The 19177-nt window shown below is 44.0% G+C and overlaps 2 protein-coding genes across 2 annotated transcripts; both read left to right on the top strand.

Annotated features, from left to right (window-relative positions):
• The first annotated feature begins 1531 nt into the window (after positions 1-1531).
• On the top strand, positions 1532-4062 carry Osi6 (DUF1676 domain-containing protein Osi6). Its single transcript, XM_017182349.3, has 2 exons — positions 1532-1791; positions 2449-4062. The coding sequence occupies exons 1-2, from the start codon at positions 1570-1572 to the stop codon at positions 3163-3165; spliced, it is 939 nt and encodes a 312-aa protein (XP_017037838.1). The 5' UTR covers positions 1532-1569; the 3' UTR covers positions 3166-4062.
• Positions 4063-16391: 12329 nt separating this feature from the next.
• On the top strand, positions 16392-17826 carry Osi7 (Osiris 7). The gene has a single exon (XM_017182348.3). The coding sequence runs from the start codon at positions 16578-16580 to the stop codon at positions 17442-17444; it is 867 nt and encodes a 288-aa protein (XP_017037837.1). The 5' UTR covers positions 16392-16577; the 3' UTR covers positions 17445-17826.
• Positions 17827-19177: the final 1351 nt, after the last annotated feature.

A 19177-nucleotide genomic window follows, 5' to 3' on the forward strand; every position in this document is an offset into this window, starting at 1 on the left:
TAAAAACCCTTGATATTAATGTACAGGTTTAAAATATAAATGCAAACTTATATAGTTAAGTATCAAGTAATTAAAAAGAGATAATTCTTAATGAAAATACCTAAAACTCTATATTCAATTTGGCAGAAAACCAGAAACCTTACCCATCTGCAACTATGACTCCTTTTGTACCTTCAAGATCTAAAATGTGTCACTAATGTTTCTCTCAGTGCATCCACCCGACCATCATCTCGGCGGGCATCTCGCATCTTGCGCGCATCCGTTTTTGTTTGCTTTTCGTGTAATTTCTCTTTCATTTCACTTGAGCAATTGAAGCGCGCTGTTATTTGCACTTTTGCTAAGCTCAAATTGTTGACTAATGTGTCACAATTGCCGAGTCAGGCCGTTTCTTCTGATTATGCCCGCCAGCGCCGCCCGCAAAGGTGGCGAGTGTTTTCACCTGCTGCCACCGGGAGTATATCGCACTCCCCAAAGGAAAGCCCAGCCCCTGTCCCAGCCCAGGACGTGCCTATCAGCCCGTAGATTCTACTATCCTTTTTCTAGCTGTCGGATGCTCGGCTTCTCGGTTATGTAACTGCCATTATAAATCACACTTTATGTTGCGTAATAAACGCAGACCAACAATAAAGTCACGAAAATGAAAAGTAATTTCAAGGCGCGCACATGCGATAAACAAAAACTAGCGCGGGCCTCCGAAACGGAGATGACATACGGACGGACCAGGGGCCAGAAATAACAGTAGTATGAAAATATCATACACACAAAACTTTCATTTCTTGCGGCAAACTGCCCGAAAAACAAAAGCGTTCCCAAAAAAGCAAAATTAACAGAAAACCAGAAGAATATGTGAGACAGTGGGGAGGGGGAAGACTGCTGGGCCGGAAGAGGGCTCTTGTGGGTTAAAAGGAGGGCGGCGAGCAGGGGGTTAAGCTGCGCAGCACCTGTTTATCACCTCATGTGTTGTAATCTGCGAGGCTCCAGAAGCAACCATATCTCTTTCTTCGCCAGCAGAAGACTCTGCTCGAAGATGCGTCTTCTGGTGCTCGCTTCTGCTTCTGTGTGTGTGTCTGTGTGGGGGAGAGAGGACAGAAGACAGACAACCTTGGCTTTGGCTCTCTGCAGAAAACTTTCTCGCGCTCTCCCATACAAAAGCCCTGCTGCGACGGCGACGCCGCTGCGACCGAGATGGCCGCCGAGACAGCGACTGCGCAGCCGCAGCGGCAGCGGCAGACTTTCTTTAATGCGGAAGCAGACAAAGCCGCTGCCTGCGCTTGCCTAATGCGTCTTCTAAGCTGGAAGCTTGGAAGCTGTTGCCGCGACAGCGAAAGAGCGAGAGAGAGACAGAGAGGGAGCGAGAAAGAGAGGGAGTGGGAGAGAGCAGGAGACTACAGACCAAAGGCACGTGGGGAAGAAGAGGGCTCTCCGGCAACGGCAACCCTGCGCCAGTATGTGTGCACTTTTTACATAACCTTACGTTATGGCGCTGCGAGGCGAGCGCTACGTTGGAAACTCTTTAAAAACAGCCTGACAGCGGCGAAAAGTTATCAAACCGCAGCTTGTTCCATTCGAATGAACACACCAGTGATTTCGGTGGTGCCCAAGGAATTCAGTCGCAGAAACCACACAGCCATCAGCCCTTCAGCCAGCATGAAGTTCTTCGTAGCCACCGCCTGCATCCTGCTCCTGGCAGCAGGCATCTCCGCCGATCCCGTCAAGGCCGCCACCGAGGAGCAGTCCGGCGTCTTCGCCAAGTGCCTCGAGGCCGACTCCATCTCGTGTCTGCAGCTCACGGTACGGATTACTAGGCCACAAGGATTACCCACTAGCCTATAAGCGAGAGAATCGTTAACTAAAGAACATTTAAAACAGTGAAAGTGTTACCCAAAAAAAAACGTATAATGATCCATGATCAAGCCAGTGAAAGCCCTTGTGACCCAAAGGATGCTACTTAAGTGAAAGTGTCAAAGATTAAGAGTGGTTTTCACAGCTTCCCGCTAAGCAACCAGTTTAACAACTTCAATATTCGCAACCTTGTGATCCCAGTTCAATTTTCCAACCATAATTACTTAACAGGAAGTTGTGAAAATCATCTAAACGATTCTCCTGAAGAGCTCTCACTAGATTGTTACACTTTTAAAATTTTTACTTTTTTAATTTGAAAATGTGTAATGTTATACACCTCTTTGGGTTAAATAACTTAAAAGGATAGTAGCAAAACAAGTTTATGGCTAATTTAATCACTCGAAAGCCTACAGCCTCTCTGTCTCTTATTTATTTTTCTTTAAACAAGATCATTTACTCTTAATTTACTAGTAATCGACTGCTAACTGCATACATAATCGGCTTCCATTTATCAAGTTTACTCTGAAAATAGGGAAACGACTCTTTAAAATATATCCCATCCGATCGCAACACTTCTGATTTATAAACCTCTTCCGTATTTCGCAGCTCTTCCGCAAGGCCAAGTCTATCTTCGAAAACCCCCAGATCGAGCTCTTCGGCGGCGTTTCCCTGGTGAAGGCCAACGAAGGACGCCAGGGCAAGTCCTTGGACAACACTCTGGCCGTCGAGGCCGCTCCCACCGTTGAGGCCCGTACTGCCGAGATGGGCAACTACTTCATGGACAACGCCAAGAGCTTCTTCGCCGAGCGCTCCCTGAACTTCAACTTCGCCAATGCCGCTCGCAGCGTGGCCCGCGCCATTCCCGATGACATCAAGGCCGATCTCCGTGAGCTGGTCGTCGAGAGCCGTACCCGCAAGAAGAAGCTGCTGAAGAAGTTCCTGCCCATCCTTCTGGGAGTTGGTGCTAAGATCGCCGTCCTGGGTGTTGGCTCCATCTTCGGCCTGCTCTTCCTGGCCAAGAAGGCCCTCGTTGTGTCCGTGATTGCCTTCTTCCTGGCTCTGGCTGCTGGTGCTTCCAGCGGACTGGGTCGTCTTGGTGGAGCCGGAGGTAGCGGCGGTCTGCTCGGCGGTCTGGGCGGTCTGTTCGGCGGCAAGAACTCCGGCTCGGCTGCTGCCAGCACCGGTGGATGGTCCTCGGGCGGTGGCTCCTCCAGCGCCGGATGGTCCTCGGCCGGCAGCTCCGGCTGGGACTCGCACGGTGCCTACAGCTCGCCGGTGGCCCAGACCATCGCCTACCAGGGCTACAAGGCGGCCAGGCGGTAAACAGTTGGCCCAGAGCTAACTTACCCCAAGGACGAAGGCCAAGGAGAGAGAGAGAAACAATCGCTAAAAATGATGACCTATATTTATATTTATTTATAAATTATTTATTTTAATTTATTACTTGAACGAGAACGCGTACGAGACGAACTAAAGTGCCTTCCATTAGACAAAAAACAAAAAAAAACTAAAACAAAACAATCACAAATAACGAACACACGCAAACACCACTCCACCTTTCATCTCTGCAAACCGCCAATAACCTCCACCCTGAAAATTTCACCACTTTTCACGCTTCCTTCTCTCTACACTCTATTCTGTAATTTCATGGCTGCACCTTTGATTTATGGACTCCAAATGTTTGCAACTAGTCGCTTCCATCAATCAAAGCCAGTCGCCTCGCCCATCGAACTGTATCTATCTCACATCTCTTTCCATCTACCTCTATCTGTCTATCTATCTCTATACCTACCTCTGTCTCTATCTCTACCTCTACCTATATCTGTATCTCAATCTGTATCTGTACCTTTATCTATCTGGGCCCTCCCACTTTACCGCCCGGGAGGACCCAACAAAAGCTGCTGAATCAAAGAATCAAATAATAATTCAAACATGAATCTAAAAATACTTAAAAACACGACTCTCTTTTCTCATCTCTACACACTTTTCCCTTTCAATTTGCATACGCAACGCGGCTCAACAGCCCTCGACCGTATCACTCATACGCCTCGTTGTCTGGCTGAGCAATTTGCATCCACAACTTTCATTTCATCTGCTGCTCAGTTCGTTCTCTCCGCTATCAGCCCTCAAAGATCGAACTCCGAAAATGTTTCCTACGAATTTCACCCACTTATTTCTGCTTCTGCGTAATCCCCACTTTTCACTGCACTTTCTTCCGCTGTCTGTCTGGCTGTCTGCCAGAATAACGAACAATGGCAATTTGCTAAAAAATAAAACAAATATTTAGCTACGCGCATTTTGGCTCACTCAAGGCGGGGCCAGTGCTTCACAATGGGAGTTTGTATTTTAATATTTTCCACCTGCCGGGGACCCATTGTCGGGCAATGCTTAACACCTCTTGGTCTTGGCCAAAGAAAGTAGCAGACCGTCGAAATGGGCCCGGCGCAATTGAGCCTAAGTAACTGCAGTTGCCGGTTGGCAAAACGGCACTTTACAGCCGCTGATGGGCGCCAAGGTGCTTTACTTATGAATATGACCCAGTTAACCAGGCCCAGTCGATTTGGAAGTCTTCTCTCGGATGCTGTATGCTGGATCTCTCAGCTCGGATGATGCGCCCGAGCACGTAGACTCTTTCCCTCACTCTGGCTTTCTTCGGCCACGAATACGTCGGCAATTAATGTGTCGCCGCGACTGGCTTTTGAGCACTTTTGAATTCTCATTGGGGCCGCCGGTTCAGCGTTTTGTTGTTTAATTTGTTTAGCATCCAAAGTTCTGCTTTGCTGCCGCTTACCGCTTATAGCGATATTTTGAGGCTCGGTCGTGGGCTCACACACACTCGGGCAGAGCTCTATTCACTCCTCTTAGTGGGTTGCTGGCCAAGTGAAATCTCTAAGTCGTTCTCCATTGATGGTGTCACGCTTTAAATCAATTGCTATTGTCCAGACGCACTCGGAGGAACACGCAGAGTCATTGCCTGCCGCTGCTACTGAGGAGACAGTGAAAACGTAGTCGTTCCCGAATACAATCGTGTCACAAATGGGCTGCTGCTCAGCAAAAGGGAAAGTGTATGGGATGTTTGTCTTTTTTTTTTGGAAAATTGAAAACCCTTGATTGAATTCCCAGAAATTGTCTATGGTTTTAAATTTTATTGTTTTACAAGAAAATGTGATTTGTTCAGTACTTTTGCGTTCATCAAAACGCAATGAAGTCTAACTCGCAAATTGATTGATTAATATTTGTTCTTGATGTTAATATTTGCTTATCAAAATAAAAATATGTTTCTTAGGAAAAACTTAAAAAATTACACTTAATATCTAAATAAAATGAGTTAATTTTATTTAGTAATCTTTTTATAAGGATTCTTATGTCTCTATTTTTGGTTAAAAAGAAAATGGTTTTCCATTTAATTTATTCCTCACCACTCAAAGAAATTACTTTCTAAGTTAAATAACTAACGTGTTGTATAAATATTTTCATAATAAAGCAACCTAAAAATTTAATAAATTAGTTTGTTTTATGTAATATTTCTATAATGGAGTTTGCATATTTTTGGTAGTCCAAAAAAGCTGAATGCCCCAGCCTCTGTGCACCGCAAAGTATTCTTTTAAATTTTTCCAAGTTCGCTTTTCAATTTCTTCAAGCTTTAAACAAATCTTGGGCTCAAAAGAAAGCTTTGATCGTCAGCTTTCTTTAAAGTTTTTTAAGTAAAAGCAGCGATCTAAAGCACTTCAAAGAGTACTCCAATTTTGTTGGAGAAAGTTCGGAGTATATGGCTTTCTTTTCCAAGACCTGAACCTTCGCTTTTTAATACCAGGGCCTGGACACTAAATGATTTACTGCAAATATCGATATTTTAAAACAAGTGGGGAATTTAAAATATTTTTATTTCTTATTCCAAGCGGACTGTCTTAAAAAATACAATATAACTATACCAACATAAAATGTTTGTTTTAGGAAATGAAAATACATAGATTCATAGGTTTAAGTTTGTTATTTGTTTAAATTTATTTTCACTTTTTGCACAAAATTAAATAAATAAATACTCTACTCTGATTTGCAATTTCCCGAATTAATTACACCCATAGGGCAAATACCTGAACTTACGCCGTTATAAGCCGAAAGCGGGTGTTCTTTCCACAAAAATATATCTTTCTGTTGTTTTTCCATTAAAATTCCACATATAATGTAAAACATTCGCATGCTTTATTTGTTTTTCGAATGGGAGAGGGATAATTAAAATAGTAGTCACAAAAAACTGCACGACTCTGTATTTTCTTTTATAATCTAGTAACGGGTGCCTGTGACAGAGCCTTTTACGGTATGAAAAACAGGTAAGCTTGGGATGGCGGTGTAGTGCAGTTGGTGGCCTATGTGGTCTAATCCGAATGTCGGATCCCCAAGAGCTTTTCCGGTTTTGTGGTCGCCAGTTGGTAGTTGCTGTATTGGTGGCTGGCCATTTGGCGGCTCTGCGGTTGGCGGTCCAGAGGCTTGGGTCAATGTACACTTCACGGATTTGCCCATTTCACGGTGGCGGAGTTCCAGGGATGGGACGGCAGGTGGGCCAGGTGCAGTGTGTGAAAGTGTTGCAAAAGGCAAGTTGCAACTTGCAAGTAGCGAGTGGCTGTGATGAGGTTGCAGTGGGTTGGACATGGAACATAATTCAGTGCGGCTAAGGCCGGCTGACATTGAATAATACAATCGCCGAAGATTGGATGGCCGGCGAAATGGATCTGGGCCTGGGCCAAAAGGCAGTAAAAGTGTCATATTCAAGTGGCATTTACAACTATTCGCACAATGGCGCGACCGAATGTGTGAAAGTTGTCGGTTTGCCGCTTTATTGTCAACATATTAACGGACGAGGGAGCCGAAACCCGTTTAATGGAGAGCGAGCTGCTCGTTTCGGCCAACAAAAGAACAAAACGCTGACAACGAAAGTGAAATGCTTCCTCCTCGCTCGATCATAATTACGATAGTGGCAAATTTTCGTAATGAAACGAAATTGAAGTGCCTTGAAAGTGAAACCTGAGCAATTAATGCGCCGCTTGCCACGCCCCCATTTCTCTGAGCTTTCCTTTTTCCAGGTCTTTCCCACTGCCGTGATCTTTCGGCCATTACGCAATACGAGGCGTGGCGGCAGAAAAAGGCGCACAATATTTGCATTCCGTGATTCAGCAGCTTTTGGCTCCGAAAATATATATATGGACGGTTCAGATTTATTTGTGGAAGGGAAAGAAAGAGCCGAGCCAAATGGCAAGCCGCAGCCAAAACTGATTATGAAGTGGAAACTCTCACTTTTACGATTATTTTTCTTATGGCTTTCGGTCGTCATGATCGTCATCATCTTTCTTCGGAGTATCTTCTCCATTGTTATTGTCTCTTCTGTCCCATAATGATTAGACTTTCAGCGGCTAGAAAAGCAGGCATAAAAGTCAATTTTATGCTCACTTTTTGTTGCTGATTGGCCCACCGAGCCCCGATCGTGTCACGAAATAATACTATGCGCGCCGAGCCTGTGATTTGGAGCAACACTAAATATCTCAATTAGAAGTTATTGTAGGGCCTGGAAATCACCTGATGTGGGTCAGGCCTTTCTCCACTTGGCCGCTCGAGACCCAAATTAATTCCCCAGTCGGGCCCATCCCGCCGAGATGAGCTGCCATCGATATGGATGTGGGGCCCATTCGTCCAAGCCATCCCGACCCATCCCAGTCATTCATTCAGCAAAATATCTAGCCCAACCCTCCTCTGACAATTAATTAAAGTCAAATTGATGTTCGGCTCGTTTGGTTTTCGGTATTGGAGCTTGGGTTTGGGTTTTGACCATGTCTGTGGACGAGACTGTTGCCCGTGGCTGCCACGCGCTCCAAGTCTCAAAGTCCAAGCCGAACTATTTTTATTTCGATACCGGTTGCCAGTTGCCAGTTGCCTGTTGCCTGTTGCTGTTGTTGCACTCCACTCCACTCCACTCCACTCGACTCTTTCGATTTTCAATTTCTAACATTTCTAAGGCTGCAATCACACAGAGAAAAAATATTTCAGATATGCTTAATTTTATTATTGAATTGAATGAATCCTAACATTCCGTATATTAGGATTCATTTTTATACCCTTGCAGGATATTATAATTTCAGTCGGAAGTTTGCAACGCAGTGAAGGCCATTTTTGCAAAATTTAAAAATTAAAATCATTAAAATTTTTGATTTTGATAAAAAATTTGATAAAAAAATTTTAAATGATGTATGCAGATTTATTAACTGTAGAAAATCTTGCACAGAACAGTTTTCCGATTTAAAATTAATGTTCTTTTGGCCGAGTTATGATATTTTTAATTTAAAAAAAATCAAGAAGTTTTTTAATATAAAAAATCAGATTTTATAATACAAAATAATATTTTTCTAAGTCAAGGAATCATTTCCGACCCCATAAACCATATATATTCTTGATCAGCATTAACATGCGAATCTTTCTAGATATGTCCGGAGGAAATCGATTTTTTGGCCATTTTTGCGAAATTTGATAAGGGGTTACATCATTAAAATTAGCAAAAATGGCAAAAAATTTAGATTTCTTAAAATTTTAAATTTGGTATGCAGTTTTTTTTAAATTAATAAAAACTAAGACAAAACTGCTTTTCGAATCGAAATTAATGCATTTTTGGCTTAGTTATGATTTATATTAATTGTTACCTGCAAGGGTATACAAACTTTGGCTATCCAAAGTTAGCTTTCTTTCTTGTTCCTAAGATATTTTCCCCAAGAAACATATTTAAAAGTAAATAAACTATTACGTTTTCTATATATAATATCCAAGAGTTAATTTTTATATTTATGTTATAATATAATCAGCAAGGAACTTATGTTACATTTTTTCTGTCTCTGCATTCAAACGAGTCAAAGAAAGTGCCGGTGACTTTGGGATCGGCTCTGCTCGACTTTGGCTGTTTTTTGTGCTTTTTCTGTGTTGTTTTTTAGTGCTGCCCATATCCGTTTTTGGCTCGATTTATGCCTTGCGATAAAGTCAAGCCAACATGGCAGACAAAACGGGGGACTCACTCAGTTACATCGATATATCGATGACGAGCATCGGCCAACTGACTGTGATTGGGCAGCTGCGAGCGCCTTGGGTGAGGCGCACTATAAATCGAAGAGAAAAAAAAAAAACAACAAAAAATCCATGGAAAAAAGTTTCACTTTCTCAAGAGTTAACAGTTATTCATACATAAATATGGAAGCTTTCGGCCGGCAAAGTTATTGCTCTTTGGCCCGAGCATGAATGACAGCCCGACCAAGAGAGTTGGCTAAAAGGAAGTGGCATTGCGGATGCAACTGGCTCAGAAACCGACGGGCCAACTTTGCATCTTTCAAACCGCAAGTAGTCTAAGTCAGATGGGGTCAGCAAAAGGCACCCACTGTGATGGGTATTGTGCCTTGTTGTAATGGTCAAAATAGATTTGGCTTAAATTTATACAACCCCAGCGTAAAAAACTGTTAAAATAATTATTTAGTTCATCTACATAAAGGTTTTTTGGGTTTGTAATGGTTGATATCCAATGCAAACTTCGGTTTCCCAAAGTAGACTTCCTTTCATGTTTTAAAATTTATTTTGAACTTTTTATTTATGAATTTTAAATGTTGTAAATAGAAAATTTAAATTAAGATTTAACTCATTATTAATGGTTCTTAAAATTTCATTAAATTAAAAAAAAAATTTATTATTTTCCGACAAAATTAAAACATTTTCTTACCAATTTGTGCTCGTCAAATTAAAATTAAGCCTACGGTACTTGTTAAACAAAAAAATAAATCTTAAAAATAACATAAAATTCAATGAAAATATATATTTTAACATGTTCTGGCCCTAGCCTCAGGAGTCCACTTAATGTTTTTCAAAAAACACCCACCACTTATCCGACATTACGCATACGCCGCATTGTCCCGCGTTCGTGCAAACTCCCAGTGTGAAGTTCAATCGATTTCATTTGAATTTCAGGCACACTCCCGTTAATGGACAATGACCGCAGTACAACGTCGAAACACGAAGTGTGTGACATTGATAGAGCGTCGATTGGATGCAGCAGGTGCAGAAACGCAGTGGAGAAGCGCTTTTACCACATCCGCACCACCGGACACATTATGATTAATGGTCTATTGGCATAGGTCAGGTGTGAAATTTTCCAGTGCCAGCGACTCATAATCCATTAAGTGGCCCGTGTCAACCCCTTTTGGAACTTTCGAGCGGATCTCTTTCGGCACACTAATTACACAGGGGACAACAAGACAATGGCCGCCGCAATAAGCAATAACAGTAACAATAACAATGGCTTAACAAAGGCGGCCAGAGTGTAATTTGGACATTGGACCAGCAGCTGCCCAGCTCTAATGGGATTTCTCGAGTATTTTTGGAGGGGCGCAGGTTCAATTCGCTGGATTCGTCGGATTCGCATTCGCACTTGTGGCCATGGACATAAATACTCGTACCGAGAGTGAGTTTTGTGGCCGTAGCAAAAAACTTTCACTCAAGTTGTTTTCGAGCGGCTATGTAAGTTGATGTTGGCCGATGTTGTTGGTGTGTGCTCCTGCCAAAAAGCATGCACATTTCATTATTAATATCGTCATCGCATAAGCCGGCCCCGCAGTCGTGACGAAAAGCCATCAACGAGCCTGGACATTGACACTTGGTTCAAAGAGCGGAGTCAGCAAACACGATACCCTGTACTTTCATTTGTACAAAAACTATTGACACTAGATCGAATAGGCCATATTAAATAATATTCACAAATCTGTATCATTTAAATTAATAATTTAATAAGTAAAGGGTTTGGGTGGCCTTTTAATCTTAATTTTCTATAGAAATCACACAAGTCGGATTGTGGGTAGTCGATGCCACTCCAGACCATGTCAGCCCGATACAATCGATTCACTCATGCGAAAGTTCACTTGAGATGCTGTTCACTTTTAGAGCGTGCACTACTCAAGGGTCTCTGTGTGGGTTTTTAAGAGCAATAGGCCTTAATTATCGATTTTAATTGGCCATATCGCACTTGGCCAGCCACTCGAGCGACTCGAGCGGCTCCACGCCGTTGGGCGCCGGTTGTGTGCCTTTGATTTTGTGGTTGCAGGTCAACCGGAAATACCGTTTTATCAATCTTTGATTTGGCCGAAACCGAGGCTGGAGCTGAATCTGAAGCTCAGGCTTAAGCTCCATGTTCGGCGTGTCATTATCAACATCATCGTTGGGTAGTTTCTGACCGAAATACCATTGAAAGCAAACGAAGAAAGTTTCTCAATGCCGGCGCACACATACATTGTCATCTCTACTCACTTGCCAGCATTTCCTCCGCATTCATTGCGAACCAGTTGGTTATGCGCCTTTTTATTTGCCTTAATTTAATTAACAGCGTCGTTTTGAGCGGCCATAAAACGAAAAGAATGGTAGAAGAAACAAAAGCTCCGGCCCAGCGAGCCAAGAATGATCATCGGCGTAATGATGATCACGGAAATTTCACTTTAAAGAATGCTATGATCGCATCTCACACGATCGGTCCCCTCGATCGCAAAGGTTGCCCTGCGGCCACTAAATCGTTGCATTATTTATGCCGCAAAGTGGGGCACAGCGTCCCAGTATCCATCGTCCAGCAGCAAGGGCGTTGCAGCCGTCATTCTGTGCCGCTGCAGCAATTGCGTGAAAGTTGCGGAAGCTGCAAGCCGGGGGCCCCGACAAAAGAAGAAGTTAAAAACAAAAAAAGGTATCCTCGAAGAAAAAGCGAAAGGGCTTGGGGCCGTACACACGTGCGCCGCCACAGATCGGGCAATAAAAATGCAATTTCGGCAAGTTTCTCAGGCAAAAGGAGGCAGGAGGCTGGCCGTTGAGAAACCCTTTCTCTTTCGAAAGAAAGCGATGGCGGTGCCCTGTGTCGTATGTCGTATGAGTCTTCGTTTATATTTAAGCCCCAAACTGCACTTGAGGGCCATAAAAGTTATTCACGCGTTATATAATTTTTAACACCGCCGCCGCACAGTGCCCAGGACTTGCAACTGATGATTAAATGTTAGAAGAATTTTATAAAAATATTCCAAATATTTTGAACAGAGAATAAAAATTGTTTTCATTTTTATATAGATTTCTTCTAGTTCTTTTTTGTAGTTTTAAGTATTTTTTAAGAATGATAATCCATCATTTTTTCTGGCCCATATCTTGCACTGTGAGCCAGCTCCCATTTCTCTTAGCCATCGTTGCGACATTTTTCGCTCACACTTTGCCTTCAATTATTCAATATAAGCGGCATTTACCGTCAAAGAAATTACATAAAAATGAAAAGAAAAACAAACGCTAATAAATTATTAAATAAATGCTGCAATAAAAAAGAAATGGAAACAACACGCCACCCTAAATGCGCATTTCCCATACGCTTTTAGTCATTCAAAAGAGATTTATGAAGTGTTGAGAGAGAAATGTGAACTGTTTGTAAAAAATTAAGGAGGAACTGAATTATGGAGATGGTTTCGAGACAAGATTTTAATATAAACCAAGCATTAAAGTGAGTCCAGGAATAATTTTTTATTTATTATTTAGGTTCAAATAATTAAACTTTTGACTTTGAAATCTTAAAAAAAGACTATTTAATAGTGAAATTATTATTTAAGGATCCCCATTTTGTCTTAGCTTCCCGCCAAATTCACACACATAGCTGATATACCCCTTGTTTCATGTGTGAAAACGTCTCCGAGACATCCGTGCTCCGATTTCGCAATGGATGCCATCGACAGCGTCATCGGGCCATCGAGCTGGTGTACCGTTTTGATTATGCTCGCGGAATTAGATAATTTCGAGTGTGAGCCATATCCATAAATGTTTTATTTTTGGTCTGTGTTTTTCGATTTTCGGCTTGCTAGATGCATATTAGCGCTCCGCGACGCTGGGGCGTCATGGAAAGTGAAAGTGATGCGGCCGATTCCAAGACCGATTCGTGCATTTATAATTTGTATCTCTGGCGGCAGTTGCCAGGTGGGCCGCAGCAGAGACACCGCTCGGTTATGCTAATGGGCGTGGCAGGTTTTTCAGCTAAATGATTACAGCATAAACCGCTAATTTGTGCCTACCCGTGGACCTTTCCCTGCGCTGCGCCATTCCCAGCGGGGGTTAAAGCCGCAGTTCCCAGTTCCCAGCTCCCAGGCCCGCTCCCTATAATTCCGGCTGGCAGTGGGCCATTAAAGCAGTCATAAGTCATAAGTAAGTAAGAGTGAGCTTGCACATCCCGCTGCAGCGGAGGCACTGCCACATGGGGCATTACGACTATGTCGTAAACCCGGACTTGGGAAAATTCTCACATTTGCATGGCCATAAACAGCTGAAAGAAAGTCGATTACCACAATACTTAAATGCTCCCTCGCATTGGGAAAGCCCCTTTGTTTGAGTAAAAAATTAAATGATGTCAATTATTAATAACTCGAAGAGTAAACAAAACTGAAGGGCTAAGGCAACGAGAATAAAATAATTAATTTAAATAATTATGTTAGCTTAGAGCAACACAGCCTCGCTGCCTCGGAAATCAAGAAGTCCGCTCATCTCTGGGGCTGGAAGCTTTTTGTTTTGTTTTTAACTGGGCCAAAGAAGTGACGCCCACTTGACTCTGGGCTGCCGCTCGTACGTTGAAAATGAAGCTATTAAGTGGCAGTTGCAGTTTGTTTTGCGTTTTCACTCCGTGATTGACTGCAGTGCCATCAGTAATATCATTGACATTGTGGGACTTTGTTGCCCAGTCTTCGTGGTTTTTGTCTGCAAGCTCAAGTTTACTTTACGAACGGGCCTGTAAGCGTAAACACCCACTCGGTGGTAATGGCAATGGAAATGGAAATGGCCATGGCAATGGGAATGGCAATTGGGAGTGCTAGGTCCGGCACTCACTTCGTCATCCGTTTGGGGGTTCATTCATGCGGTTGTAAGTTTGTTAGCTTACATTTTACATTTTCCAGCTGCAGCTTTGCACGCGCCACGGCAGTGAATGTGGCTGTCGTTGTCTTTGGTGAAAAAGGAAAATTTTGGCCTGAACTTTCTTTTTTTGTGTACTGCCAGCCAGCCATCCAGTCAGCCACAATGGCAACTGCGATATAAATAAAATATAAGTGCATAAACATATATAGGTATATATTCATGCTCCGGTCTGCCCGGCAGCCACACATTTGGGCCCGCCTTTTGCGGCCTGCAGCAGAAACCCGTTGGGCTGTTATGAGAGGCTCACCTCACTCATCTTTCTTCCAAAGAGTAACCTGTTGATGGGGCCCGCCACAACAATAGAACAATAAGCGGTTCACAGGGCTTCTTCAATCCCGATCCGTTGCACTCTGCGTCTCTGATACGTATTTCGAGGGACTTGGGTTGCGAGACTCGAGAGTGGAGGCTGTAGATTCGAGGCCTTTGCGCCGGCGATGCAGTGAAAGTGTCGTTTCTCATCTCGGCTGCGCGGCAGAAACTCCCAGCCAGCGAATATAAAATTTAATTAAATGTCAAATAATTTAACATTCGGCTTCGGGGCCAGAACTGCATCCCTACATGCAGTGATAAAAATGGGTATGTTTTCTGAAAGAATGGCTATCTTTTAGCATCGATTTAATTTACTTTTTCCCTGTGTCTTAAAAGACAATTTTCTGGTTCCAGAAATGTAAAACATAATTCATAAATATTTAAAGTTATAATTTACTTTTAATTCCAACACACAGATTACATTTTTCTCTGTGGACTATATGCAAAAGATTCACGCAATGCGTTTCGTTCAATTCCACTTCTGCCCCTACTCGTGGCCACCACCCGCTGTCCCTCACCGACAGATGCATACGAAATTCGCTTTCACTGAGACAAGCGAAGAGCTCAGCCGAGAGCTTTGGCTGATCTGGAAAAGCGTTTTCACACTGCGCTCGGCCATCGGCTGCCAGGGAGCAATTCATAAGCGCATTTTCATTGCATTTTCACACATTCATAACACTTTTAATTAACTATTTTCAACACTTTCGTGGGGTCCGTGGCACTCGCATCCTGCTCGCGGTCATTTGCCGAGATCCGAGACCCAATCCACTCGCGTTTCGCCAACTCTCTCGCCTTGGGGATGAGATGATGACTTTCATTTGCCTGGGCTCCTGGTCACCAGTCACTGGTCACTGGTCACTGTCTATTTGCGTACTTTTACCTGTCCCATCCAGTTGGATGGCCAGCGCCAGTTAGTTAGTCAGTTACTTAGTTAGTTAGTCGTTGGGTCCGTGTCTGGCAGCTGGGACAGCTATCGGTCGTGCTACTGGTGTTTGCCAGTCGATAACTCAGCCTGCTGGACGCCACTCGGCCGTTTGGCCAGTTAGCCAGTCAGCCAGTCAGTTAGCCATGACAGCTGTTTGTTTTGGCCGCATCGCATTTGAAAACGCATAAAATTTGCACATTAAAAGTGAAGAAGGGCGGACCGCATACCACGCATAGTTCGCACATGTATCCGCAACTTTCCCTTTTCTGAATGGGGTTATGATAAATATTATTGGCAATGTCACTCGGTTTCGATTTCTGATCCCTGTCTGATATTCGGATCTCAGAACGTGATTGGTTTTTGTGAGTTTCTAATGATCACACAGAGAAAAAATGATAACAATATATTATATATTGGCATCAAAGAAAAGAGTTTTCTTTTTCTTTCTCTTCGGGGTCTTATCTGTCCTATATCTTAACTGAATTGGATTATTGTCTGACAATTTCCAATAATAAATATCTGTTATCTTGGGTTGCACTCAATCTAATCTTCCTCCTTAGTTAATATTTTATTTAATACGCTCTTAACAATGAACAAATCGCAAATAAGACCATGATATGACAACTCCCATCCCTCCCAATTATTGAAAGCCTATAATTAGCTTGCTTTTGACTAATGTTTATTTTAATTTCATTCACCATAATGAGGGTTTATTTATTTCAAAATACCTTATAGAAGTTATCTCTTTTCGATTAACCGCCCCTCTTTTCACCTGTGCCACTTCCGTCAGAGGCCCGACTGAGCTTGAAAGGGAAATGCTTTTACTTACTTTTACAAAAAACTCATTTTCAATTAAAGCCCAGACAATTAAGATTACGACTGCGATTTTCGGCACTTTTTGGCCCGCTCTCCGCGCGGTAAAAGTGGCCGGCTGGCAGTTGGTATCTGGTAGTTGGTAGATTTTGTTATTGGTTTCCCACAGCCAGGAGGCTGCGACCGTTGACAATGTTACATGAACTTCGGGCGAAAGCAGCGCAGCGGCAGCGACAGCTTACAAATTACAGTAACAATGCTTTTCCAACTGCTGGCGCTGCTGCAGCGCGGCCGGCGCCGACTGAGCATTACCGTTGGCCGACCAAACGAAAGACTTAAGCGAGAAACTTGCACGACTAGTTTTCGGAGAGAGCGGGACGAGCGGGGTCGAGAAATGCTTTCGCAGCAGATGAGCATGCCGATGCCGCGGTCGCTGCCACTGCCACTGCCACTGCCGCCGTATATAAGTTGTCGTGTGCAGTGGAAAATTGTATCATTCAATCCTTAACCGTCTGAGCAGCTATACGGCAGCAGCAGTCAGCCAAAAACTAAAAAAACTAAAGTTTTCCACCCAAGAGAAAGTGCGTTCGCCGCCGAACTACGTGACAGTGTAGTGGTTCCACGAAAGGACTATCCAAAAAAATCCGATAATACCCCGTGCAACGACAAATACAAAACCAAACAAACAAAAAGCAAAATGGCAAGCCATAAAGTTGTTTTCGGTGTCTTGTGTCTGGCCGCCCTGAGCGCCGCCCTTCCTGCCGAGGAGACCCGCGGCCATGCCCGCAACGCCATCGGCGGCGAGAACGACATTATGGATAGCATCTACAGCGACTGCCTGCGCAAGGACTCCGTCTCGTGCGTCAAGTACAAGCTGTTCAGCTTCGTGGACAAGGTGCTCGGCGCCCGCGACCAGTTCGCCCTGACCGAGGGTGTCACCGTGGTCCGCTCCCCGGACGCTCCCCAGCAGGAGGCCGCCCGTTCCATTTCCGGTGACGAATCGTTCGAGTCCCTGGCCCTGAACCGCATCAGCAGCTTCCTCAACTCGCACACCATCAAGGTTGAGCTGAAGGGCGCCGATATCGTGCAGGCGGTCAGCTCCACCGGCCGTGCTCTGGAGGATGCCTCCGAGTCGCTGTTCGGCTCCAACGATCCCAACGCCCCCGAGGAGAGCCGTGGCAAGAAGAAGAAGGCCGCCAAGATTCTGGGACCCATCCTCGCCCTGGTCGCCCTGAAGGCCGCCGCCCTGCTGCCCCTGCTGTTGGGCGCCATCGCTCTGATCGCCGGCAAGGCTCTGCTCATTGGTAAGATCGCCCTGGTGCTGTCCGCCGTGATCGGCCTGAAGAAGCTGCTGTCGCAGGAGAAGCACGTGACCTACGAAGTGGTTGCCCATCCCCATCACAGCAGCAGCCACTCGACGAGCCACGACTCTTACGGCAGCGGCTACAGCGCCGATGCTGGTGCCTCGTCGGGATCGTACGGCAGCAGCGGCCACGGAGGCTGGGGACGCTCTATCGATGCCCAGGATCTGGCCTACGGTGCCCAGAAGCCCGCCCAGGCTTAAGTCACAGGATCAACACACAAATAACTCAAGAAGAACCTGAACACATCACCAGAATCACGAACACAAAGGACTTGAGCCTTGGGGCTCGCCTGAGACTCGCGAAGAGAAGCACATTATTTATCGTTCGTTTTAATTAATTTATTAATTTAATTTATTTTATTTATTTCTCCAAGCAATGAAAACGAAATGAGTGAAGACACACGCACACGATAATGTTAAAGCAGACAGAATCAAGAATCATAACTCTATATTAGTTGTTAAAACTGATGAAGCTAACGTTAAGTTTGTAAAAAGAGCAGCCAGCGAGAGTTACCCCACAAGTTGCAAATACTCAGCCTTAAGTCTAAGCTCGCACAGCACTGCCCCGATCCATCAATCAATCGACCCATCACACACTGTATCTATATTTAATGCTCTATCATCTCCCTATCGCTCCATCTACGTCTCCATCTGTATCTGTATCTGTCTCTGTATCTACCACTACTCTGTCCACTGCCTATACCAAAACTCAGCCGACTGCCATGCAATCGGCGCAACGTACAAATCTTAACTCTACAAGTCTATATCTGTACTCTATACTCTAACTGCTCAACTATGTTCTTCACATGCAATTCTAGTCTTACAATACAACAACAACACCAGCAAGCATGCCTACTATTAGCTTTAACTCCACTAGCTCTAACTCTATCCTTTCTGCCTCTCTGCCGCTGCATATCTTCCTGCTATCCTTCAGCTATCCTTCATGGCTTCCCAGTCTTCCAGTCTCACATCTGAGTCGCAGTCTTGGTCATTCGCATGCCATCACTTGCCATAGGTTTTCAAAAAGACACACACGCCACACCAAACTGAACTCATTTTCCGACTACTTCTGCTATTTCCTCACTCGACACTCGACTTCCACTTCGACTCTTCAACTTTCTCATTTCTCCGGGGCTCCGTGCCTCCGGACCTCCATCCCGCTATCTAGTATCTACTGTCTCTTTTCGACGCCTCACTGCTGCCTCTGCCTCTGCATCTGTCACTTTCTAGCGCTCTACTTTCCCGACACCGCAGACGAAGCCGAAAAAACACACTAGCACACACACACCTAGTTCATTTTATTGTTAAAAATATTTTTTTGAATATTTTAAACTGCTTACTTAATCGTACTTTATGCATCCGCGCGACTCGACCCCCTTGCCGGCCGGTCTATGGTGTCCGGCTCTCCTGCTCCGTGGACCTAAACAGATTTTTAATGTTTCACTTAAAAATACCTTGTTTATGACATCTGGAGAGCCCTCTGGCCAATGGATCCCGCAAGACTCGAGTCGCCAGCACGTCGTCTACTTTAATTTAAATATTTTAAGCAAAGTCGTACGGCGCTTTCACAACTATGACTCCAGCAACAGTAGTAAGATGATGACGATGAAGAAGAAGCGTAGAAGCTGCAGATGTGGGCTCACACTCATGATAACTAAAAACAAATCACAAAACTCACTCACAAAAGAATGTAAATTCCATAGACTACAATACTCCCTCTCTGTCACACACGCATGTCATTATAAAAAAAAATGAAGAAAATCAATATACAAAAAAAAAAGTTGAAAAAAAAACACAAGCAAGGAAGATTAATAAATAAAAAATCAATGAAAAATCAAGACAAGTCTGTATAATTTATGGCATACCATCGGGTGAAAGCGAAACGACAAAACTGAAAGCTTTATGCATAATTCCCAATTCCCGGCCGAGATGCC

Source organism: Drosophila kikkawai, chromosome 3R (assembly GCF_030179895.1).
Source record: "Drosophila kikkawai strain 14028-0561.14 chromosome 3R, DkikHiC1v2, whole genome shotgun sequence".
NCBI classification, from domain to species: Eukaryota; Metazoa; Arthropoda; class Insecta; order Diptera; family Drosophilidae; genus Drosophila; species Drosophila kikkawai.